This window comes from Microchirus variegatus (assembly GCF_963457635.1).
Source record: "Microchirus variegatus genome assembly, chromosome: 2".
Lineage (NCBI taxonomy): Eukaryota > Metazoa > Chordata > Actinopteri > Pleuronectiformes > Soleidae > Microchirus > Microchirus variegatus.
In genome coordinates, this window is record NC_139803.1 from 41,705,993 (window position 1) to 41,731,925 (window position 25,933).

Consider the following 25,933-nt stretch of genomic DNA (forward strand, 5'->3'; position numbering starts at 1 on the left):
TGACTTAAAGCGTAACTCGATGTTATTTTACGAATACTTGACGCTAGTATAGCATGATGCTAGAGGGTTTTTAAACCACTCTCTCAACAGAAATGGTCTCTTCTGGTCTCTATGTTACTTTGGTGTGGTTTAAAAACCCTTTAGCGTCAAGCTAGAAAAGGTCGTCCAACAAGAAGATAAAGCAGCAACCACCATAAGTATTCGTAAAACAACATCAAGTTAAATCTAACCTATCTAATCTACCTAATCTAATCTATCTAAAATTGAGTGCACGCGCAATTTATGCACCGAATCCCATCTGTTGTGACTTTGATTCACTGTGAAAAATGTGAAATTAACTCCGGTTTCTGGGGTTTCCATGTGGTGCCTCGGAGTTGACTCTTCACATTATTCTAACCCAGACAGGATTCTAGCGCTGGATTATAATCTGTGCGTGGTTTTGTCAACCCACCAATTATCAAATCCTCGGCCGCCACTGTATTGTTGCACAGGATGTGTGTGTGTGTGTGTGTGTGTGTACGCAAGTATGTTTTCGTCTTTTGGGAAATGAGACGTTTAGTTGCGCTGGAGCAAATTAGCACACATTTGAAGACGCGCGCTGGTTAGATTGAATTCAAGAGTCAGAGGCTGAGATTCATCCCGTGCACTGACTGGTGCACTTTTTCTGGTCGTCGTGTGACAGAAACAGAAACTCTGGTTTGTCCGACACAACTTTAAAGCCTCGACATTCTCAAAGCAAACTGGCAGCGATTACGTGTAATGTGTTCTCTCTCTGATCGCTATCTCGCGATGCCGAGGCCACAGGAAGAAGGAAACTTCGTATTGACTTTATTTGAAAACAAGACTTGAAAGTCACAAAAATTATTCTTCTTTGAAGGCCATAAATAAGTTCGTCCCACCATATTTACGGAGGTTTCTCATGGACTTTCAGGGCCCATTTTCACCTGCAGTCCTGCACCTATACCCTCTTCTTCTTCATCTTCCGGCTTCTTCCTCTAGAGGTCGCCATAAGCAAATCATCTGCCTCCATCTCGACCTCTTACTTGTGTCCTCATGACCTCCTGAACGACATCCATGGACCTTTCCGTCTGCCCTGCCCAGCAGCAACGAGAGACGACAAATGCGCTATTTTTTTGCGTCGATGTCGTATGGTGCTTCTCCGTCTGGCATGGCACGGCTTGACTCGACGCTACTCGTTTTTTGCTTTTCCGTTCGTCGTAATCCCTGGTACCTGGTGCTTTTTTCGGTACCAAGTCAAGTCAAGTCAACAGACCGCTGGCCAACGATTGGTCAGATCCAGTGTCGTCGCCCGGAAGAGTCATGAGCGCGACGTCCGACTCGGATCAATGCTAACAACGGCTAAATGTAAATAAGAGATGTAAGAATGTGGCCAAAACGGTTACTACACTCAAATTCAAAATACCGAAATCTTTCAGGTTTCGTTTTCTGACGTAACTGGGAACCCCGCGGTTGCTCGGCAGCTGAGACTCTACTGACTGCAATGACTGGTAGAAGGCGGTAGGTGGCACCACATGACGCCAAAACATGATTTCAAAACATAAACATTATTTGCAGTCTGCAAATTTTTTTTTTTAATGCAAATATTTTGTCTGTACTGTTGTTGTTGGTAAGTTCAGTTTGTTATATGAACATTATTCCTGAGTCTCTGTGACATGGCCAGTTGCTTTAGATTTATTACATAATGCACCTTTAATGTCCAAACGAGCACGTTTTAGCCCAAATGTCCCATGAGCCCCCGCTGCAGCCTGCAGACAGCAGCAGGGCCACTGAGCGAGATAAAGTGTAATTAGGGGGGGAGGACTAATGACCAAGGGAGGGATCCTCATTATGGCTGCATGTGGACCATGCAAATGACCTCTCTGATCACGTACGCTGCACTAAAGGCTTCGGACAAAACTCATTATACCCCTTTTTTGCGGGGGGGGGTTTACCAAGTTAGGCTGCAGCGTAATGTTCAATAGTGAAGGAGTGGTCAAATCTGGTCAATTGGCGCTGTTTTATGTGTTCACAGGGGAGAAGGAAAGGCGGCAAGAAGAGGGAAGTAACAGATCATTAGAGGCCGATAGAGAGGTCGGTGTATACACAAGTCGCAATACAAACAGGAGATGAACGCTCGATAAGGAAATTAAGGGAAAGGGCGCAACTCAAATAAACTGAATCCCTCACTCACTATCACAGAAAGAGAGCTAGAGCTTGTCTTCCCCCTCCATCAGACGTGGAAGCGAGACTAAACACAACCCTTCACAGCTCCCATGAAATGTTTCTCTGAGGTCACAGATCTCTGGCTACAGGCTACAGACTTTTTGGATTCAAACGATGCGGCTCCGTCATTTTTAGATTTAAGGGGAACAAACGCTGCGCCCAAAAGGCAATTGCAGGTTACGCTGCAGCGAGAGAACACCCAGAGGTGGTTCGGAGATTGTGATTTGGTCGCGTGAGGTATGTGCTCCCGTGGCCAACGAGTCAGGCGGCGCATCCGCAGAAATCCAGAGGCTGTGTGAGTGTGTGCGGTAGAGGACGACGAGGATGGAAGTTTTGCTTCTGCACGGAGCGTCGGGACTCGGATGTCCTGCGTTCGATCGGATCAGAATAGGAATTTCGTATTTACTACTCTAAAGAAGCGGTGTGTTTGTGACTTTGTTTGCAGAGACGATACCTTATATTTGTCACGGCAGTGCCGTTGAACATCGTCACGTCTGTTTATTGAGTCAACCGTGGAATCGGTCCGATGAAGGAGGCAGATCACACCAAGGATAACCCACTCATGTGGGATTTCGACCGACCCTGGAGTTCTATCTTGAAACCGGCAGCGCGTCTGTGCCTGAACACTTTGGACTTCTCTGACCTCTGGGATGAGGACGATAGCACAGAAGACGAGGGGACAGCTTCAGTCAGTGATTCACCGACGTGTCTCCAATGCCCACCACCACCACCACCACCACCACCTCCACCACCTCCACCTCCTCTGTCCTCTCCGTCCCTTAAGTGTACAAACAAATCTCGCACCTTGAAGCTCCACTGGAGGGAAATGGCGAGTTTGACACCGCTTCCTCGGATGACGCGCTTTGGGACGCAAACTATTTGGGCTGCCCTGGAACCGGTCCGTTTGGACAAAAACCGACTGGAGTACCTTTTCGAGTCAAAAGCCAGTAGCGTCTGCTTTAACGGAGCCGGGCGGCAGGTAAGGAACCACAGTTTTGAGACACTGGGAAACGTTGTACAGCTCGACATTGGGTGTCAAGTCTGTCAACACTTTGTAAACCTTTGGGACTCTAAATCACCCATTAGTGTGGATGTGAGTGTAAATGGTAAGTTGGCCCTTTTAGGCCCATGTGATAGGTTGGCAACTGGTCCAAGGTGTAGCCTGCATGGATCTTTGGGGACTGTAATGAAGAAGAAAATGTCAGACGGTCTGACCAACAACCTTCGAGTACTATTGCAGAGTTCAAGTATATACGATCAAATATAGGTTACGTCGGGACGAGTGAAGACCCTGAAGGTCCGTCTCAATCCCGGGACAGAACAGCACCTCCCAAACCTAAGAATAGATAGTTCTGAATTTAGAACATTCAAAAACCTTATTGCTTATTTTGCATCGTGTACATCACATACAGATATGCATTAAGTTGGCTCCACTTTGCATCTCAACACAGAAGCCACCATCCGTCTCGGTGTTGGGGATGAAGCGCAGTAACATCGTAACCATCGCACTGAGCTGCCTGCCCCCGCCCCGCCTCCTCCCGCCTGCCATCTACAGCATGGACAGCGGCGTGTTGGACAGAGAGGACGTTCAGGTACAGCAGAAAATCATGTCCTCCAGAGTTTATTTGAGAATCAGGATTCGATTAACCTTGTCAAATTTGCTTCTGCCAGGCATGGGCAGCCTGTTGTCCTTGTGTTGTATCTCTATTATGGCAAAATGAGATAAAACACCCACACCAGTTAACTAATCTAATCTCATTTCTTTCGGAAACAGCGTCTTCAAACATTAATCCCAACAGAAGAGGAGCTTTCTCTGATCAAGGAGGCCAAGGCCCAGAACCCTCAGGCCTCTCTGGCCCAGGCTGAGCTCTGCCTTCTCACGTTAGGGGAAATCTCTCACCTGAGCTCCAGGCTTCAGCTGTGGGCCTTTGCTCTGGACTACGACTCCTTAGAGAGGGTAAGTGATAGTAGAATGACACTGGATAATACAGAGGTTATTGCACATAAAGACATAAGTACTTAAAGGCTGAAAGAACATTATTTGCCATGTGCACAAGTACAGGGTTTTACCTGCATATAATACAAATACACAATAAAAAAAACTTTTAAAGTTGACCTAGTAAAAAGAAATGTAACCTTTGTTGGATAACCTGGTTGGTGAAGTAGGCAAAAACATCAGTAGGTAGTTAGTATGGTTGATAGCAAGAAGGTAGGGAGGTAGGTAGGTAGTAGGGTCGATAGCAAAAAGGTAGGTAGGTAGTAGGGTTGATAGCAAAAAGCTAGGTAGGTAGTAGGGTCGATAGCAAGGTAGATAGGTAGGTAGGTAGGCAGGTAGGTAGGTAGTAGAGTCGATAGCAAAAAGGTAGGTAGATAGGTAGCTAGGCAGGTAGCTGGGTAGTAGGGTCGATAGCAAGAAGGTAGGTAGATAGGTAGCTAGGCAGGTAGGTAGGTAGGTAGGTAGTAGGGTCGATAGCAAAAAGGTAGGTAGATAGGTAGCTAGGCAGGTAGGTAGGTAGTAGAGTCAATAGCAAAAAGGTAGGTAGATAGGTAGCTAGGCAGGTAGGTAGGTAGTAGGGTCGATAGCAAGAAGGTAGGTAGATAGGTAGCTAGGCAGGTAGGTAGGTAGCAGGGTCGATAGCAAAAAGGTATGTAGATAGGTAGGTAGGTAGTAGAGTCGATAGCAAGAAAGTAGGTAGATAGGTAGATAGGTAGCTAGGAAGGTAGGTAGGTAGGTAGGTAGTAGGGCCGATAGCAAGAAGGTAAGTAGGTACGCAGGTAGGTAGGTAGTAGGGTCGATAGCAAGAAGGTAGGTAGAGAGGTAGCTAGGCAGGTAGCTAGGTAGTAGGGTTGATAGCAAGAAGGTAGGTAGGTCGGCAGGTAGGCAGGCAGGTAGATAGATAGCAAGAAGCTAGGTAGGTAGTAGAGTCAATAGCAAGAATGTGAACATGACTACAATGTTCCCAGAACAAATATTCTAAAATGTCTGTCCTCCTACCAGGAAATTGCGGAACCTCTCTTCCATCTGAAGCTGGCTATGGAACAGCTCGCAGCTAGCCACACATTTAGATGCATTCTGGCAACTGTGTTAGCAATCGGTAACTTTCTCAACGGATGTAAGGTGGGTGTGTGTTGAGACCTCATATTTGTATACCTGCCTCAATACAGTCTTTCAACGTTACTGAAGGTTTTTTTTTTTTATTTGTCAAGGCTCGTGGTTTTGAGCTGAGTTACCTGGGCAAATTATCTCACGTGAAAGACACACACTCCCGCCAGCCACTGCTGCACCATGTGTGCGTGCTACTCCTGCAGCTCTACCCACAATCCTCGGATCTCTACTCCGACATCAGTGCCGTCACGAAAGCTGGAAAGGTGCGTATATGCATGTGTGTGGTGTCCAAACCAAGTCACATAAAAGTGCACTAACGTCTTTTTTATTTTTTTGTTCACAGTGCGACTACTCCCAAGTCCAGTCCAACCTTTCTCAGCTAGAAGCCATGTGCAAAGCATCATGGGAGCAGCTGAAGATGCTGAATAAAGCTGAGGAAAAGAGGAAAGGAGGGAAGGGGGAGAAATGGAGAGGAGATGAAGTCCCAGAAGGTTTGATCCGTCACCAGCTGCCCAGGATTTTGAAAGAGTGCGAGGGGAAGCTGAAAGTCCTCAGAGCCGTTCACCGTCGGGTTATCAACAGGTGTTTTAGTTAAACGCAATAAAACGCATCACAGTCGCTCCGAGACGCATTCCTAAAACTTCAGTTTTCCTTCTCCAGGTTCCACTCGTTCCTCTTATTCCTGGGCTACTCGCGAACTATGGTGCGCTACACCAAAGCCGAAGACTTCTGCAAAACCATTAGCAACTTTTCTCTGGAGTACAGATCCACGCTGCAGAGCGTTCTGCTCCAGAGAGAGCGCGAGCAGCAAAGACATGGCTCTGAAAGCCCAGCGCCCAACACTCCCACCGGCTGGAGGATACGTCAACAAACTCCCATACAGGTTTTTAATGTACAATGATGTGTAAAAACATAAATACATGTAGTAGGTAGATAGGTAGCTAGGTAGATAGCAAGAAGCTAGCTAGGTAGTTGGGTTGATAGATAGATAGATAGATAGATAGATAGATAGATAGATAGATAGATAGATAGATAGATAGATAGATAGATAGATAGATAGATAGATAGATAGATAGATAGATAGCAATAAGCTGGGTAGGTAGTAGGGTCGATAGCAAGAAGGTAGATAGATAGCAAGAAGCTAGGCAGGGAGTAGTGTTGATAGCAAGAAGATAGATAGATAGATAGATAGATAGATAGATAGATTGATAGATAGATAGATAGATAGATAGATAGATAGATAGATAGATAGATAGATAGATAGATAGATAGATAGATAGATAGCTAGATAGATAGATAGATAGATAGATAGATAGATAGAAGCTAGGTAGTAGGGTCGTTAGCAAGAAGGTAGGTAAGCAGATAGATAGATAGATAGATAGATAGATAGATAGATAGATAGATAGATAGATAGATAGATAGATAGATAGATAGATAGATAGATAGATAGATAGATAGCAATAAGCTGGGTAGGTAGTAGGGTCGATAGCAAGAAGGTAGATAGATAGCAAGAAGCTAGGCAGGGAGTAGTGTTGATAGCAAGAAGATAGATAGATAGATAGATAGATAGATAGATAGATAGATAGATAGATAGATAGATAGAAGCTAGGTAGTAGGGTCGTTAGCAAGAAGGTAGGTAAGCAGATAGATAGATAGATAGATAGATAGATAGATAGATAGATAGATAGATAGATAGATAGATAGATAGATAGATAGATAGATAGATAGATAGCAATAAGCTAGGTAGGTAGTAGGGTTGATAGCAAGAAGGTAGATAGGCAGGTAAGCAGATAGATAGATAGATAGATAGATAGATAGATAGATAGATAGATAGATAGATAGATAGATAGATAGATAGATAGATAGATAGATAGATAGATAGATAGATAGATAGATAGATAGCAAAAATGTAGGTTGGTCGGTAGGTAGGTAGGCAGGTAGATGATAGGTAGCAATAAGTGAGGTATGTAGTAGGGTCAATATCAAGAAGGAAAACATGGCTACAATATTCCCAAAACAAATATTAGAAAATAAAAACATACATAAAAACATAAATACATGTAGTATTTTAATAATAATGATACAAAAAATACCTTCTCATTCACCAGGAGAAAAGTGAGGAGCAGTGTAAGTTGGAGGAGGTTCTAAAGACGCCCGAATCCACGCCGAGGCCGGACGCCACTCTGCCTCGAAACCGCAGGCGGATGGCAGACGTCCAGGGTGATTTATTTTATTTAGGTTTTAAATGAAACTCTCTCTTATTTATTCACCTTTTAGTCTGTCACACATGTTTATACTGACCCCATGACTGTGTTCACTTCTCAGCTCCTCTCTCTCGGAAAATGAAGTGGTGAATCCGCTGACGGACGTACTGTACGTGACGCCGACACTGTTCGATGACAGAATCACTGGAGAATAAATGTTGTTAGAAATCGCTTTTTAAAATGTTTTTATTTCTTGTCTAATGGAGAGAAAAAAAAGCCAAACACTTCACGTGCCATCAAATGTTAAATTATTTTTGAAAGCAAAGACGCATTAAAACTCTGTTTTGATAGGAAATGTGTTCAATGGCTGTGTCTTTGTGTGCTGTAATTAAATGTTATTTTATTTTAAATGTGCTTCACTTTCTATGTGTAAAATATTGCTCCAACATCCAGGTTAGCAGGGATGACAAGAAGTCAGCTGCACCACACATACCAAAAAGCATGAATTACTTCTAAATATACGTGTTATACACTTGTACAAACATACTTAGTGGTAATATATTACATTTCTACCAATAATCCGTCCAAAGTATGAAACACTGGACCTGTAAAACGGTACTTTAGGCATAATCCGCTCCTAGCTAACTGTACCTAATAAAGTGGGCGGCGATTGTCTTTCCAACGTCCCTGACACTCATTCATGAGCAGCAGGCGGCTGACGTCATCCGCGAGCCGGATCGACAGCCGCCGCAACCAATCAGCGAAGCGAACGCCCACGGGAGCCGGCGCCGCTGACCAATGAGACGCTGTGACGCAGAGGGGTGGGCGGGGCGCTCGGTTGTTGTGTCGGTGCCGTGGACGCCATTTTGTGTTCGCTGGTTTCAAGGTGATAGAATCAGGCTGCGGCGCAACGAGTGGATTGTTTCCTACTCAAGTTAAAACAGCGTTGACTTTTACTCGTTTTTAGTGTTAAGCTCCCGGTGAGTATTTTTAAACGAGAGATTTTATTTTTCCCCATATTTTTTTTTTTTTTTTAAATCTTTTTTTTTCCTGACTTTTAATCGACTGTGGGATTTTTGTTTTGTTTTTGTTTTTTATTTTTAATGCGGGTTTTTTTTGTGTCCTGGCTCGTGTTACAGTATATACCTGACACTGTGTGTGGCTGTAGTGGCGTACATATTTTGTTGTGGCACAGGAACTAGCATTACGTAGCTAACAAAAGCAGTGTTTTTGCTCGTGTTTTTGCCCAATAAGACTGGTTTTTCCCCTTACAGGGCTGCTGTGTTGTTGTGTGTCTGACCATGGCGGTCGTTTCGGGACTGTGTTGCCGACGGTGCAGCCTTTTTATGGGAGTAAAAAAAACGAACAAAAGGGCTCCCGTTTTCCCCATTTTTCATAAGATTTTCTGTGACGTGACTGCTTATTATCCGCAGCAGAACTCAGAGGAATGATGTTATTTTTCAGGGAAGATGTTTTTACCTCAACAGGAGAAAGAGGGTGCGTTTTTTATACATCAAAAGAGGACAATTTACACTGTTTTTGGTGCATTTTGTTGTCTTTTCCTGGGATTTATATATAATTTTTGCATTGGGTTTTCTCAGCTAGTTAGTAATTGTTATTATTTATGGATTGCTACAGGACTTTGGAACCTTTTTCCAAGTCTTAAGCCTTTTGTATTTTGGCCTGGAAAAGTCTGCATATAACAATATTCCTCTGAAGTATTTTTTCAAATCATTTTGGATTTTTCAACCTTTAAAAATGTTCATTTTAAAACATTAAGTGCTCAAATTTAACCGGGCCAAAATCAGAGACAACGCATTCCGATTGTGGCTATAAATTACACCAACATTTGGTTTGAATTAAGCCATTAATTATATATATTTATGATATCTTAAAACTTTAAAGCAGCATTTAGCAACATTTTCACTGCTAGGATTTTTTAAATTTCAAAATCTGGCAAGACAGACAAATTAAATTTCAGACAGGAAGTGTCCGTGTTCCTCCAGACTGCAGGGGGTGCTGTTCTGTGACCTCTGGTAACCTGCTGTCGAAGGAAAACATTTGGTTAACTTTTAAAAAATAAAATAAAGCAAGTAAAGTCTGTTTGTTGTTTGAGCAGCATTTGGCGCCAGCCTTAAGTGCTTTTATTTTGAAAATATTGATGCACTGTAACTTAACTAGATGCAATTAAAATTTAAATTTTTTGTTATTATTATTATTATTTTTTTTTTTACAAAACACAGAAAATTAACAGTTTCCTGAAGAGAATGATATTTTTTTTGTTTTGTTTTTGTGGGATCTTTCAGTGCGAGTCTTGAAGAATGGGATAATCTCATTTAATTTTATTTTATTAATACGTCCTCCTCCCACCACCTTCTCCTGCTTGTTGTGTGACACTTTGACTTCCATTTTAAAAGCATTTGTTTTTTCTAATTTTTACCATTTTGTTTCCCCCCCGTTTAGTTTTTGAAGCCACTTTTTTGAACGGCGGCAAATCGTAAGTTGGTCTCAATCTTTTTTTTTTTCCTTTTTTTCCTCCATTTAAATTTTTTTTTATTATGATATATTTTTCAACTCAACTTTAGCCTTGTTGTTTTTATTTTTAATACTTTCACCCCTTTGTGACCCCCCTCCCCCCTTTTCCCTTTTATAAAGTAGCATGAGTTTTATGTTCTATCACATTTTTGTGCTGTGAAAGTAGTCTGCTGCTTTTTAGTGCTGGGCGCGCTAGTGCACGTTAACGTATGACGCGTTTCCATGACGACTGACCAGAAAAAGACTCGAGTGATTCCCGATTGTTAAAAATTGCCTCTAAAGTAACGCTAAACTTATGCAGTACCCAGGTTCGCTGGTTATTTGTAGCGCTGCTTTCCTTTAATAAACGGACCACTCCAGTTCGACTGTAGGTGCGCTAACAGCGCAAAAAGGAGCTAATGCCGCTAACGGAGCTAACTGGTAAACAGTGCCTGGACTCTGGTGTCGTGGCACGTAAACATGACGTCACGCGTGTCTTTTTCCGGTGAGTCGTCATGAGAACGAGTCATGCGTTAGCGTGCGCTAACCTAGCGCCCAGCACTACTTCTTTTTCAAACTGTGAGGAAATAGCCCCCCTTTTCCCCCCCATTACAACTACATAGTTTTAGGACTTTAGGACAGACTTTTTTTTTTGGTATTGTAATTATTTATTTAACTATTTTAAATCCCCTCTAATTTGAGACCCATTAAACCAGCATGAGTATCATTATTCCCAACTAAAATAATGATTTTTTACTCTTTTTTTTGGTATTGAATACACACGGTCAGTAGCAATTTGACCTTTTTTAATTCGAGTTAAAGCACCTTTAAAAAAAATAAAATGTTTTGTCCTTGGGACGTCCCACTGCAACTGTTTTTTTTTTTTTTTATTATTATTTTTATTTTTGATTGACAGTGTTCTTTCACAGTTCAAGCACAATCATTGACTGGCACGATTTTTCACACCATGAGGCCCAGATGAGGCAGAGTGCTATATATATAAAACATCTTAATACGAGGAGCATGTAGCCCCTCCCCCTCCACACCAACACACACACTTACACATTAATGAATTTTACAATATAAATCCATTCAGTGTTAACAGCCTGGTAATAAACTCCCCCATCTGTGTGAAGCTTATGTTGTGATTTGTTGAGATGATTACAAACCAAATGTTTCGGCCACTCTCCACTTCCAGGAAGTGAAAGTTCGACATATTTTAGCATCAGTGCTGCCATTAATCACTGTTTTAGATCTTTTTATTATTATTAATTCCTTATAGAATGTCTTGTTCGTCTTCACAAACACAAATAATCATAATTATCGTAACATATATATAGAATTTGACGAGTGATCAATTTTCATTACTCTACAATAATCAATTAAAGGCAAAAAAAAAAGCTTAAAACATTTTTTTTTTATTAATTTATTATTAAAATTGAATAATAGTGTATTACAATAGTCACACAGTCATACAATAATGTTTAAAGGCAAAAAACGACCAATAAAATATCGGAATAAACCTCCTCGAACTGAAAAATTTAGTTATTAAAATAGTTTTAATCCAGCCTGTGTGTCATTATAAGCTCATGTTACACTGTTTATCGTATACATTGGGCAAAAATAGACAAATTAATTTGTCCTCTGACTAAATCCTGGATATCCTAACCCCTCCCCTCCGACGTCCCTGAACGCTTCAGCTGTCACTTTTCCAAGGTTATAAAAACCCCAGAGAGAGAGTTGAAGCTTTGTCCAGATATTCTGCTGTTAAACCACGTAATCCCGTGCTCCGGGAGTCCAGACGGCGGTCGATATTTGGCTCGAAGAAGTGTTTGTTGCGAAGAAGAACGTTAAAAGACTGAAAAATGACATCGGTGGACGAATAAAATCCACAAAAACGACCCCGAAATGGTAAATTTCTCCCCTCTGACGTCACTGAAAGAGATTATCGTGAAAGACTGCAGCGTTACATAAGCCACTTCAGCCGCAGTCTGGACTCAAATCATGGAAGAAGCTGCAGCTTTCAAAAAGCACCAAAGCAGATGAAGGATGAACATCTCAAACAAGAAGTAATATTATACATCTATATACATATAGAAAGGTGCATCATGACACTAAAAAACAACCCTGAAATCTTCAAAAATAGCCAAACAAACCATTTAAACCTATATATAGGATATTTTTTGGATTAATCCTGCATTTTGGTCCATAAAAAGTCAGAAAATCCTTCTTAATCCGTCACACAGGAGCTAAGACGCTAAAGAAATAGCAAAAACAACATGATTAATCATTAATATTGCTTTTATTTATGATCAAAACAGGTGGTAATAGTCAATTAGTGAATAAGAGGAATTTTTTCCCCAAAATCGGACAAAAAAAATACTATATATATACAGTCGCTATAGGCTTCATCCATGTGGTTCTATTGCATTAGCTTTACCTTATTTTTCAAATTATACCATATTTGTTTTTGTCATAACAAACCACCATTTATTCCACAGGTTTTTTGTTGTTGAAAAACTACATATTTTGACCTTTTAACCTTTTTGGCAAAACAATTTCCCTGAAAATTAGGCTTATTTGACTTCCTGGAACATCCATTTTTGCCGTTTTTACCACCTCTTAACCGTCAGAAATCCCATTTTTACGGGGCTTGGTCCTGCTGTGATGTGAAAATAAAGCCATAAATATATATATACATACATAATGTGTTTGCCTGGAGGCCTGCAGGTGTAGTAGTAGATGTTTCCTCACCGTCACTGACACCCTCGTCATGTCGACGACCCTCTTCTCTCCAGCAGAGTCAGACAGACAGACAGACACAGGCAGACAGACCTTCACCCAGCCGAGTACAGACAATGGAGTGAGTGCTGGAAGCTTCATGACCCCATTTACACTGTTCTGATGATGTCTGATGACTGTCGAGGCTCCGGTGTTTGTGTTATTAACTGAACCTTCCTCTGCAGACGACTGTTTTAAAGTGTGTTTCTGTGCAGAATTGTGATTATTACAGTGTGTTGTTAAAGGTACGGTGTGTAAAATTTAGCTAAAATCAATCACAACACTGAAAATGAAACGCTAATTTCACGTTTTCATTGCTAACGTCAAGTATTTCCCCAGTCTAAACTTCAGTTTACATTCCAGTCCACTAGATGGTGCTAGAAGTGGTGGAAATTTCTTAATTTCAACTTTAATGTTGACTATTTATCACCAAAGAAAAGGAAAAACAACAGACAGTTAGCGTAGTTGTTAGCCGTTAGCCATGAATGTTTTTATTTATATATTTATTTATTTTTTAATTAAAAAATAAATGTTTTTAGCTAACATTTATAGAGTTTATTCACTGTCATTTTTCGCTTCTAAAATTGTTCACTAACCATAGAAAATGAATGGGAGAACAAAGCTAAATAGTAGCAAATTTTAAATTGGCTCTGTTATGGTGATGTTTTTCTTCCTCTTCTTGGCAACGGAATGTCTTTAATCACCTTTTTATAATTGGTGCTAACGTCAAGTTTTTCCCAGTCTAAACTTTATGTGGACATCAGTTTACATTCCAGTCCACTAGATGGTGCTAGAAGTGCTCACCAATTTCTTAATTGCAACTTTAATGTTGATTATTTATCACCAAATAAAAGGAAAAACAACAGACCCCTAGACAGTTAGCGTAGTTATTAGCCGTTAGCCATGAATGTTTTTATTTTATTTATTTATTTTTAATAATAAAAAAAAAAATTGTAAAAGAATGTTTTTAGCTAACATTTATAGAGTTTAGAACGGTATTCACTGTCATTTTTCGCTTCTAAAACTGTTCACTCACCATAGAAAATGAATGGGAGAACAAAGTAAAAGCTACTAAGTAGTAGCACATTTAAAATTTGCTCTATTATGTTGGTGTATTTCTTCCTCTTCTTGGTAACGGGAACGTTGTTAATCACCTTTTTTTTTAAACAGGCGCTAATGTCAAGTATTTCCAGTTTTGCAGAAATCAGTTTACATTCCAGTCCACTAGATGGTGCTAGAATTGGTTACCAATGTCATAATTTTAACTTCAATGTTGATTATTTATCACCAAAGAATGAAAAGGAAAACAACAGACCCCAAGAAAGTTAGCATAGTTGTTAGCCATGAGTGTTTTTAGCTAACACACATACAATTTAGAACAGTATTCACTGTTTTTACTGTCATTTTCGCTCCTAAAATTGTTCACGCACCATAGAAAATGAATGGGGGAACAAAGTAAAAGCTACTAAATAGTAGCACATTTAAAATTTGCTCTATTATGTTGGAGTTTTTCTTCCTCTTAGTGACTCAGCGTTGTGGGCTAAAATCACGGCCTACGAAGAGCCGACCGGGCTCGATCCATAAAGTCGGGTGATTAAACGCTGTAATTACGATTATTTTGTCTTCCATTTCCGCCGAATTAAAATAATTGAAACTAGATTCTACACACTGTACCTTTAACAGAAGGATGAGTCTTTGGGGAAAAGGTATTTTTGAGTAAAATTGAGTTGACGATGTGGACTTCTGTGTGGACGACTCAAACTTCTTTGGACTTCAGGAACATAATATCTGTTCTTCCTTTATCACAATTCATTAATTCAACAATCGACTTTTTTAACAACGACATGAAGACGCCAAAACGCGTCTAAGAAACGTTGATGTTCTTCTCAACAAGTTGAAAAATTGAGGACAATAACTCAAATTTGTTAATTTCAGTAAAACAGATTTTACATGAATATTCAGTCAAACAGTTAATAAACTTAATAAAAACTGTGATAATTGTGTCATTTGATCTTTTATTGATCTGAAAGTTCTAAGTGAGACACTGAACGATATTTTAAAACGCGACTCGGACTCGACTTTGATGACTCGGATTTCAAATATTCAGAACATGTGACACAACTACAACTATGATACTGTCTGTCATTAATGAATGCCAAATTTAACATTTAAATAAAGATGTTTCTAGTGTTTTTATCATACATTAAAGGTAAAGGGGTTTCAGAAAGCTGTAGGATCTGTAAAACTACGATGAACATCGTTCAATAAATTGTGATTTATTGTTTATTTATGATCGTTTGTGGATAAGAAATCCAGCCACAAACATCACGTAGAATAAGTGAGATATTATCACGTTTTTTCTCTCTAAACACCCGTCCTCCACGCCCCGCCTCCTCTCTCTCGCTCTCTCTCTCCGCAGTTGGTCGTCGTCGTCCTCCACCTCCAGCCTCATGGCCAGCAGCAACGTGACCAACAAGACCGACCCGCGCTCGCTCAACTCCCGCGTCTTCATCGGCAACCTCAACACCCTGCTGGTCACCAAGGGCGACGTGGAGGCCATCTTCTCCAAGTACGGCAAGATCGTGGGCTGCTCCGTGCACAAGGGCTACGCCTTCGTCCAGTTCGCCAACGAGAGGAACGCCCGCTCCGCCGTGACCGGCGAGGACGGACGCATGATCGTGGGACAGGTTCTCGGTGAGCAATGGAACTGCGGCGAATGAACTGTCATTGATGTTGGAAATTTGTTTATTGAATATGTAGTGGTGGGGGGAAAAAATCGAAACAGTAAAATGTTTTTATCTGATGTTACAATTAACGTTAAACTTTTTGTTCTAGCATACATTAGCATTAATAAAATCAATTGACGTTTCAGTCCAGAGTAAAACTAGAGCTGTTGTGTAATTAGTCGTAAATGCAGAGTAATCTCAACTCGACCCGATAAAGTTAGCATAGCTGTAAGCCATTAGCCATGAATGTTTTTAGCTAACATTTATACAAGGACAGTATTCAGGGTTTTTACAACTAGAGCTGTTGTGTAATTATATTGCAATATGTAATTTCGCTAATACTTGTATCGCAATACCGTGATAATATCGTATCTTGAAATATCGTGATCGTAGCGTATTATGGTGTTCCCACACCATATAGGTGTTAAGTTTTGTTTTGTTTTTCTGCTAAAGAAATCTAATTATTTGCTGAATTTCAACTTAAATATTGATTTTTATTTCTATTATTTTGCCTAAGTCCTTAATGCAGAGTAATCTCAACTAGACCCGATAAAGTTAGCATAGCTGTTAGCCATGAGCCATGAATGTTTTTAGCTAACATTTAGGGACAGTATTCAGGGTTATTTCATTATATTAGCACCTTAAAATTGTTCACTCACCATTGGAATTGAATGGGGAACAAAGTAAAAGATGCTAACGAGTAACAACTCTCTATTTTGTTGGTGATTTTCTTCTTCTTGGCAATGGGAACGCCATTATTTCCCTTTTTTTAACGGGTTCACCCAGTCAAAATCAATAAAAAACAGGGTCTAACGGCTAATTTTAGTGTGTAAAAATGCGCTAACTCGTCTTTTAACCTCCCTCAGACATAAACCTGGCAGGCGAGCCGAAGCCTCACCGATCGAAGACGGGGAAACGTTCAGCGGGAGACATGTACAGGTGTGGTTTTTTACCTAGCAACGCGTAAGTTACGCAGTGCTGTGTCACGTCGATGTTAATGCTAATCTTTCTCTTTCATTTCCCACAGTTCATCTTTTGATATGGACTACGAGTTTACTAGTCAAAGAGATTACTATGACAGGTAAGTGTTCAAGTCTTAGCTTCCCGTATAAAAACTGAAGCTGCTGTCAGTTTATGCCGCCTGTTAGCTAACTTCCTATCTGTTGCTACTGTTAGCATCCCTCCTCCTACTCCCTTTGTCACCACATAAACACGAGTAGCAAAAGCAGAATTTTATTAAAAGACAAACCGCTTAACGTGTAGTTCAGGCTCCTGATTGGATAAAATGTGAAACTGAGACACCCATTCACTAGCTAGGTCTCCACCCGCCTGTTTTTATGCTAATTTTTTTGCCAAAAAATAGAAGCGGAAACACAGAAAATACGACACTTGATAGAGGTAGAAAAGTTGGCGAATCGATAAAATGCGGAAAAGATACAAATAAATTATGAAGTTCCGAAATAACGGCTGAAATGTCGCGCTAGCTTCCCCCGTCTTTGTGCAAGAAGTAAATGGTACTACAGTAGTAGATATTGGCTTTTGCGCCACCTTGTGGTTACCACATTGAACATACTCTGAATTTTTGGGTCACAGCAGTGGATGGAAACACACGTAAATGCTAATTTTCTTTCATTAAAATGTGGGATACATGATCGCGGAAACCTTGCGACAAAGCAAGTATACAGCGGCTTTATAGTTGAATAAATGAATATGTTCTGAATGTTCTCCGATCCATATCAGGATGTACTCGTACCAGTCCCGGGTTCCTCCACCACCTCCACCTCTGTCCCGCGCCGTCGTCCCCTCGAAGCGTCCCAGAGTCAGCATGAGCGGTGGAGCGAGCCGGCGAACCAAGACCAGCTCCTCCTCCTCCAAAGGGAACCAGAGGACCTCACGCACAAGTAAGTCCCCACATCTGACGTCCTTCTGACGTCCACGCTGGAGAACGCTCTTGTGTGACCTCCTTTGTCTCCGTGTCCACAGTGAGGGTAGACGATCTGCAGGCCATCAAGAGGGAGCTGACGATGATCAAACACAAGGTGGACGACCTGCTGGAGACCTTGGAGCGCATGGAGAAGGACCACAGCAAGAAGTCTGGTGAGGACCCACGATCGTACGCGTTTTTGAAAATTAGGATCTACGGTGGCCTTTGTAGACCATAAAGGATGTCCTCCTTAGATTCGGTTCTTGGACCGCCATAGAAACCTAGACTCAGGAATAATGTTCATATAATAAACTGAACTCACCAACAACAACAGTATAGACAAAATATTTGCATTCAAAAATATATTTTGCAGACTGCAAATCATGTTTATGTTTTGAAATCATGTTTTGGCGTCATGTGGCGCCACCTACCGCCGTCTACCAATCATTGCAGTCAGTAGAGTCTCAGCTGCTGAGCAACCACGGGTTGCCAGTGAAACCTAAGAGACCTCGGTATTTTAAATTTGAACGTAGTAACCGTTTTTGGCCACATTCTTACATATGGCGCCTTTAAAGAGCATAATATAAGGCTTATTCTCAGCGTCTATTAGGAAGTAATTTTACACTTTTACCACCATACTTATCGGTAGTTTTATAAAAGTTTTTGCAAAAAAAGTAGCGATGTTAGCGCATGCTGCGTTTCCATGACGACTGACTGGAAAAAAGACGGGCGCGACGTCATGTTTACGTTTCGCGGCACCGGAGTCCAGACACCGTTTACCAGTTAGCGCCGGTTAGCGCCTAAACGAAAAGAGCAGCGCTACAAACAACCAGCGTATCTGTGCCTCTGTTTTTTAAAGGTTAGCGTTACTTTAGAGACTCGATTTAACAATCGGGAGTCGCGTAAACATGACGTCGCGCGCGTCTTTTTCCGTTCGGTCGGCATGGCAACGCGCCGTGCGCTAGCGTTGACGCCGTTAACCGACGTTAACGCGTCCAGCGCTACTAAAAATAAATGTTACACAGTGGACCTTTAACAGCATATGGACTAAATGAATCAATAAATCTCAGTTTTACTCGTTAAGCTCATCAAGTGATCCACTCAGACGACTCCTTCGTGTCTTCCCGCTAATCCAGACATGAAGAGCTCCAAGCCCGAGCCCGGCGAGGTGTCCCCGCTGCACTCGTCCACCTCCAGCAAGAAGGACGACTGCCTGAAGCGAGACAGAGACCTCAACGACTTCGAGGACGACGGGGACCTGCTGGAGGACGAAGATGAGGTGAGGAGGAGGAGGAGGAGGAAGTCTTTTGTTAGCGCTAACGTCGTCATGTTTGTGTGTGTGCGGTCGCCGTGGTTACACGGCGACCGCACATTTCCAAATCCAGTCCGTTTAATGGATCACGACTCACTCATTTACTGAAGTCCTTTCCAGGATTTCGCAGCAGCTTTTTCAGAAAGTATGCATGTTTTTTTGGGGTGTTTTTTTCGATGTTATTCCAAAAAAACAGTTCAGTTCTTCAAGTTCAAATAGTGAGAATTACTTTCATGACGACAGTCATTGGTCAGCGGTGTGCAAAAGTTAGCGAATTTGTTGTTTATCGTTGTTTGGAATTGAGGATAAAGCGGGAAGACAATGAATAGGAAAAACCTTCTTCCAGGGATACCTTCATTGTGTTCTGAAACTAGAAGACGCCATATTTGGATGTCTTTTTGACTTGAATGCAGTCGCCCCCTGGTGGAGGCGAGTTCCGCTCCCTGACTCACCTCTGTGAATTTGGTTATCATTACCAAATCACAACTCGCTCACTCTCACTCATTTACTGAAGTCCTTTCCAGGATTTCGCAGCAGCTTTTTCAGAAAGTATGCATGTTTTTTTTAGGTGTTTTTTCGATGTCATTCCAAAAAAACAGTTCAGTTCTTCAAGTTCAAATAGTGAGAATTACGTACATGACGACAGTCATTGGTCAGCGGTGTGCAAAAGTTAGCGAATTTGTTGTTTATCGTTGTTTGGAATTGAGGATAAAGCGGGAAGACAATGAATAGGAAAAACCTTCTTCCAGGGATACCTTCATGGTGTTCTGAAACCAGAAGACGCCATATTTGGATGTCTTTTTGACTTGCAGTCGCCCCCTGGTGGAGGTGAGTTCCGCTCCCTGACTCACCTCGGTGAAATTGGTTAACATTTCCAAATCCAGTCCGTTTAATGGATCCCATGACTCGCTCACTCTCATTCATTTACTGAAGTCCTTTCCGGGATTTCGTAGCAGCTTTTTCAGAAAGTATGCATGTTTTTTTAGGTGTTTTTTTCGATGTAATTCCAAAAAAACGGTTCAGTTCTTCAAGTTCAAATAGTGAGAATTACGTACATGACAGTCATTGGTCAGCGGTGTGCAAAAGTTAGCAAATTTGTTGTTTATCGTTGTTTGGAATTGAGGATAAAGCGGGAAGACGATGAATACGAAAAACCTTCAAAAAGACATCCAAAAAAGACGCCATATTTGGATGTCTTTTTGACTTGAAATGGACTCCGAATTTTTTTGCATTCATTTGAATGCAGTCGCCCCCAAGTGGCCATTTAATTTTGAATTATTTAAAAAAAATAATAATAATTTGTGTTTTCTTTCCAGGTGCAGATGAAAAGCAGAGGGCGAGATGAGGACGACGACGAGGAGGAGGAGGAAGGCGAACACGAGGAAGGAGAGGACGACGGCGACAGCGCTAACGGAGACGAGTCCTAAAGCTACGCGGGCAGATGTCGCGTATGATCGCGTTTTTTTATTTTTGGTTCCTCCCCTCCACACTGACCACACTGGTATACGCGGTGGTCACACGTTTCCGAGCTGATGACTGGACATTGTATACAGTCAAACTGTAGACGCACAGATTCATTCATTAATGTTTTTTTTACGAATTTTTGTCCGCATGCTTTTTTTTTTTTTTTTGACTTTTTCCGACACTGGATTAATGCAGTATTTTTTTTTTTAGATTAAGCGCTCATGTAAAAAAAAACTTTTCCATTATATAGTTCTAGCTCTGCTTGACTTAAGCGGAAAAAACGACCGTCCAATCACAGACAAGATCGCGTTCTCTGTACCGTAATTCCTAGCTAATGGTTTTCCAAGATAATGAGAGTTATCTTCGGATAAATGAAGCAGAAATACAAACTTTTTTTTTGACAAACCTACAGCCATAAAACTGAAATACGAGCGAACCGGTTGTGATTCTGGCTCCTGATCGCAGTGCTGTTACGAAATACACCAGACTCCACTGAGAAATATTGAGATTTTAGACATTTCCGTTGCTAAATGTTGGAAATTAGCGCACATTTCGGGATTTTTAAGTCGTTTTTAACTGATCTACAGTTCGGCATTGTTCGGCTTTGATTCTTGTGCATTTTACGTATCGGGTACCGATAATAAAAGTGACGTAAATTATAACTCGGAGCCTCTACAGCATAAAAAAAAAAATATACATTTTTAAATGAGTTGTGATTTGTTGATAATAAAGAGTAAGAAAAGAGACAAAATACCAGACACATGGTAGGCTCTCTTTCTTCACCCCCACTGTTGTTGTGCAGCTGCTTCCCAACCAGCAGGTGGCAGCAACAACCGTGTTGGCGAGTGTGTAGAAAACATGTTTTATAGGAACTGTGCAAAATCCTCAAAAAACTCTTACTCGTGACGTTAATGGACCTCACGCTCGACTGCGATGTTTGTCAATTCTGAGATTTCAATTCAAACATGTTTTTTTTGTGTTGTTGTTGTTTTTTTCATGTCGGCCCATGTGGATGCATTGGGCTCATTAAACCAGGGCTCAGGTGCAGAGGAGAACGATATAAAAGAGGACGACCGAGCTGTAGATGTAGTTTTTTATTGTTGGGACAGATGGTTCGAGGCTGGATTAAAGTGTGTGTTTTTTTTATTATTATTGTTATTATTATTATTGTCCTGTCATAAACCTTTGCTTCTCTCCTGCCTTTAACAAACACATCCATGTTACGTTACTTTTACTGTTATTGCAACTGTTTCTCGTGCATTTCTCTAATATTTCTGTACAAATAAATCCCTCCATCGACAACACGTGTGTGTGACTTGTGTTTATGTGGGCGCTAATAATCAGATTACAGGGACTTTAATCAGAAAAATACACAATATTTTACATATATTATATTTTACAAGATTATTTTTGCAGAATATTCCATTATTGTTCCTGTTTATGTTTACACTATGGCAGCTGCCATCAGAACTCCCAATACAAAGTTATAATCTGATTAAAATACATCCATAGATAGATAGGCACCAGTTAAAAATTAAATATAAGACATACATTTAATTTAAAAAAAAACGAAATTAAATTTAAATAAAGTAAATTATGAAATAAGATATAATCAGTACAACGTGACAAACTAATAGTTTATTTCATTAAATCTGACGAAACACTGTCTTTAAATCAGGGATAACGAAATTCCAGATTTCGGGAACTACATATCCCACAATGCTTTGGGGGCGCTGTAACCCGGCGGGAAGTACAAGCTAGCTAGTGACACAAGCTCAACGTTTCTTCAAGCGTGTAAACTGTTTACATTTTTTAGGTATTTCCGGTATAAAAATAATGCCGAATTCGCTGTTGGTAGTTTATATTTACAGTGTGATGTTTTATTCCCACGCAGCTGTCACTGGACGAGTTTGACAAGCGAAGAAAAGTTTAAAACGTGATTTTTCCCAGGGGATATTTGGAGTAACATGAAACGCCACTTTTCTAAGCGGATTTATGGACGTTTGTTCGCAACGGACATCGGATGAAGTGGTATCACCGGAAAGGGTAAGTCACGTCGAATCTGAGGATATATGAATGAGCTCTGTGACATCATACGTGACTGAGTAATCCCCGTGAGAACTGTGACAGATTTAAGGCTATGTGCTAAAAAACCAGGCTCGGTAGAGTTTTCGTATATTTTTCTTTTCGGCAGCTACGAATGCACTATTTCCTCCTTAATGCCACACATTTGCTCAGGTAACATGAAAGTGTGTGCGATTTTGTCTCAAACGGCTTAAAAAACCAGGATGTAATAAAATAGTTCATTCTTTAAATAAAGTAAATATTGTTTTTACTACCTACATATTTGGCTGTGACCTTTACCTTTTACCCCTCAAACCAAAGACACCAGCTCCTGTTTCCATGTGAGCTAAAAACGCTGGTTTTTATCTATGGGCTTTGGTGCAGGAGAGCGAGTGCTTTATAAACTTGATTTTCTGGTGTGAACACTGAGATAAAGCAGAGAACATGGTCTTAAGGTACTGAGATAAGTCCTATTCGGGCTGCATTTAGTGATTTTTAAACGATTTCTGATTTTTCAGCTTCTTAAATGTGAATATTTTGTGTATTTCTTTGCTCCATTTGACAAAGAACAGTGACAGCGTCATCATTTTAAGGTTTTAAGGAGGATTTAGCAGTAGAATGTTCACAAATCCTCACTTTTTTCATGTTCTCGGCTAAAAAAAAACCTGTTAATGGCCCTGCAGGGAAACCCTGTGCAGTCAAAAAGCAGTGGCACTCACACACACACACACACACAGACATTTTGAGGAACTGCCGGAGAATGGGATGAAACAGGAAGTCCTCGTTCAGTGCAATAATGATTTTTATTTTTTTTTAAAGAAAAGGGTTAGAAAAGCCTGTTTTCTGTTATTTCTGTCCCGCAGGTGACACAGAAGTTTGTCGCTGTAGCTACGCTGGTGTGAAACGAACCAGCTGGACCTGCTGTGTCCACGCTGTCTCTGCTGTGAACACGTTCATCGTGTGATTAGTTCCACCCGTGACACACATTTATTTATTTATTTACCGCGACGTACGGTTTAGCACATTACAGATTATAGCCGTTACCGTTTCCTGTGTAGTTAGGCCTTTCAGTGTCACTGTGTGTGGTTGTTTACTTGTATTTATGTCTTTGTGAGGTCCAAAAAACTGTCTTTGTGGGGACATTTTGTCAGGTTCCCACCACTGTAGAGGGCTTTTTCAGGGCTAAGACTTGGTTTTAGGGTTAGAATTGGGTTAAGGGTAAGGGCTAGGGACTGTGTTATGTCTATGATGTGTCCTCACTAAGGTATAAAAACAAGTTTGTGTGTGTTCGTATATGTATTTATATCCTTGTGGGGACATTTTGTCTGGTTCCCACCGCTTTAGAGGGCTTTTTTGAGGGTTAAGACCTGGTTTTAGGGTTAGAATAGGGTTTAGGGGAAGTGAGCGAGGGACCACATTATGTCTATGATGTGTCCTCACTAGTGTAAAAACAAGTCTGTGTGTGTGTATATGTATATTATTATTATTATTATGTATTTATATCCTTGTGGGGACATTTTGTCTGATTCCCATCACTTTAAGGGGCTTTTTCAGGACCAAGATCTGGTTTTGGGGTTAGATCCGGGTTAAGGGGCTCAGGACTGCATTATGTCTATGGTGTGTCCTCACTAAGGTGTAAAAACAAGTTTGTGTGTGTGTGTATATACGTATATTATGTATTTATATCTCTGTGGGGATATTTTGTCTGCTCCACACCAATTTAAAGGGCTTTTTGAGGGTTGAGATCAGGTTTTAGGGTTAGAATTGGGTTAAGGGGCTAGGGACTGCTTTACGTCTACGATGTGTCCTCACTAAGGTGTAATAACAAGTTTGTGTGTGTATGTATATGTATTTATATCCTTGTGGGGACATTTTGTCTGGTTCCCACCGCTTTAGAGGGCTTTTTTGAGGGTTAAGACCTGGTTTTAGGGTTAGAATGGGGTTAAGGGGCTAGGGACTATGTTATGTCTACGATGTGTCCTCACTAAGGTGTAAAAACAAGTTTGTGTGTTTGTACGTATATGTATTTATATCCTCGTGGGGACATTTTGTCTGCTCCCCAAGTCTAAGTTTAAGTCTTCAGGGTTAAGGTTAAGGACTTCAGAATGTCCTCACAACTATGGAGGGACAAGTGTGTGTCTGTTGTGTTTGTTTGTCTCTCCGTGACCTTTTATTCTGGCATAAACACTGACCTTTTCAGGACCAGTCGTCCTCATGGAGACTCTTTAGGACCTTTTCTGGCATAAACAGTGACCAGTAGACCTTTAGAGACCAAAACCTGCTCCTAATGAGGCAGAATCTCATTTTCTTAGGAACTGGTTGCGTTGAGGACTAAGATTGGAGTTGTGGGTATGGTTAAGGTTTGAGATCAGGCTTTGTTTAGGACCAGTAGACCTCTAGAGACCAAATCCTGGTTCTTCTGATGTAGAACATAATTTTTAAGGAACTGGCCAAGATCCGAATTGTGGTTATGGTTGTGGTAATAGTTCAGCTGGTTAAGGCCGTATTCTTGTGTTTTCATAGATACATAAACCCTGACTTTGTCAGGACCAGTAGTCCTCAAGGGGACCAAAACCTGGTTCTTATGAGGCATGAGCATCATTTCTGTGGAACTGGCTAAGATTTGTATTGTGGTTATTGCTTAATAGTTAAACATTAACTGGTCATGGTTAAGGCCGTATTCTTGTATTTTCTTAGATACTTAAACCCTGACTTTGTCAGGACCAGTAGTCCCCAAGGAGACAAAAAAAACTGGTTCTTATGAGGTAGAACATCATTTCTAAGGAAGTGGCTAAGATTTGAATTGTGGTTATGGCTTAATAGTTAAGCATTTACTGGTCATGGTTAAGGCCGTATTCTTGTATTTTCATAGAAACGTAAACCCTGAGTCCTGAGAAGAATTGCTGTACCAACCTGTGTGTGTTTGTGTGTGTGTGTGTGTACCCTCGCTCATTATCTCCAGTATAATTACTGTTGCTCTGGCGCCGTATACCTTTTCACATAAATACTGTTGAAGCAATTTCCTTCATCGATGCACTCGTCAAATGTTAGAAAAATTACATTTTCTCAAATTTTTCTCTGTGATTTATTTGATATCTACACATAAATATTTATAGATTTTGATTTTTTTTTTTTGCAGCGTTTCCCTCCCTCGCTGTACAGCAGCATCTGCTGCGTGCTCGGCTCATGAATAAATTTTTAAAATGCATGACGCAGATTTATCTGCAGGTTTTTTTATGTTTTCCGAAACAGATTATCTGCCGATTACAGCAGGGTCACGTATAAAATCTGAGGGATAGTGGAGCGACGACAACAACAACAACAAATGGAGATATGAGGAAAAGCAGTGGAAGTGGGAAATGGAGGGTTAGAACGGTGAAGAGAGCAGAGGATGCACAGATTAAAAAAGGAAATCTGAGAGAGGGAGAGATAATCAACTCTGCTGAACATGGCCGGAGGGAGAAGGCGAGAACAGCCTTCAGCTCAGTTCTGCACTCGTTCTCCTTCATATTCTCCTCCTTCCTCCTTCATTCATATTCACACCAGCGATGGACTGAACACACACACACAGTCTTGTTTTTATATCTTACTGAGGACACGTCATCGAGGTAATGA

General features: G+C 40.8%; 1 protein-coding gene across 1 annotated transcript; it reads left to right on the plus strand.

The window, feature by feature from the left end:
- The first annotated feature begins 8,417 nt into the window (after window positions 1-8,417).
- Window positions 8,418-21,460, plus strand: hnrnpc (heterogeneous nuclear ribonucleoprotein C). The gene is made up of 10 exons (XM_083910432.1): window positions 8,418-8,513; window positions 9,997-10,030; window positions 12,846-12,910; window positions 15,248-15,522; window positions 16,421-16,493; window positions 16,582-16,635; window positions 17,295-17,455; window positions 17,538-17,651; window positions 18,615-18,757; window positions 20,107-21,460. The coding sequence occupies exons 3-10, from the start codon at window positions 12,906-12,908 to the stop codon at window positions 20,215-20,217; spliced, it is 936 nt and encodes a 311-aa protein (XP_083766558.1). The 5' UTR covers window positions 8,418-8,513; window positions 9,997-10,030; window positions 12,846-12,905; the 3' UTR covers window positions 20,218-21,460.
- Window positions 21,461-25,933: the final 4,473 nt, after the last annotated feature.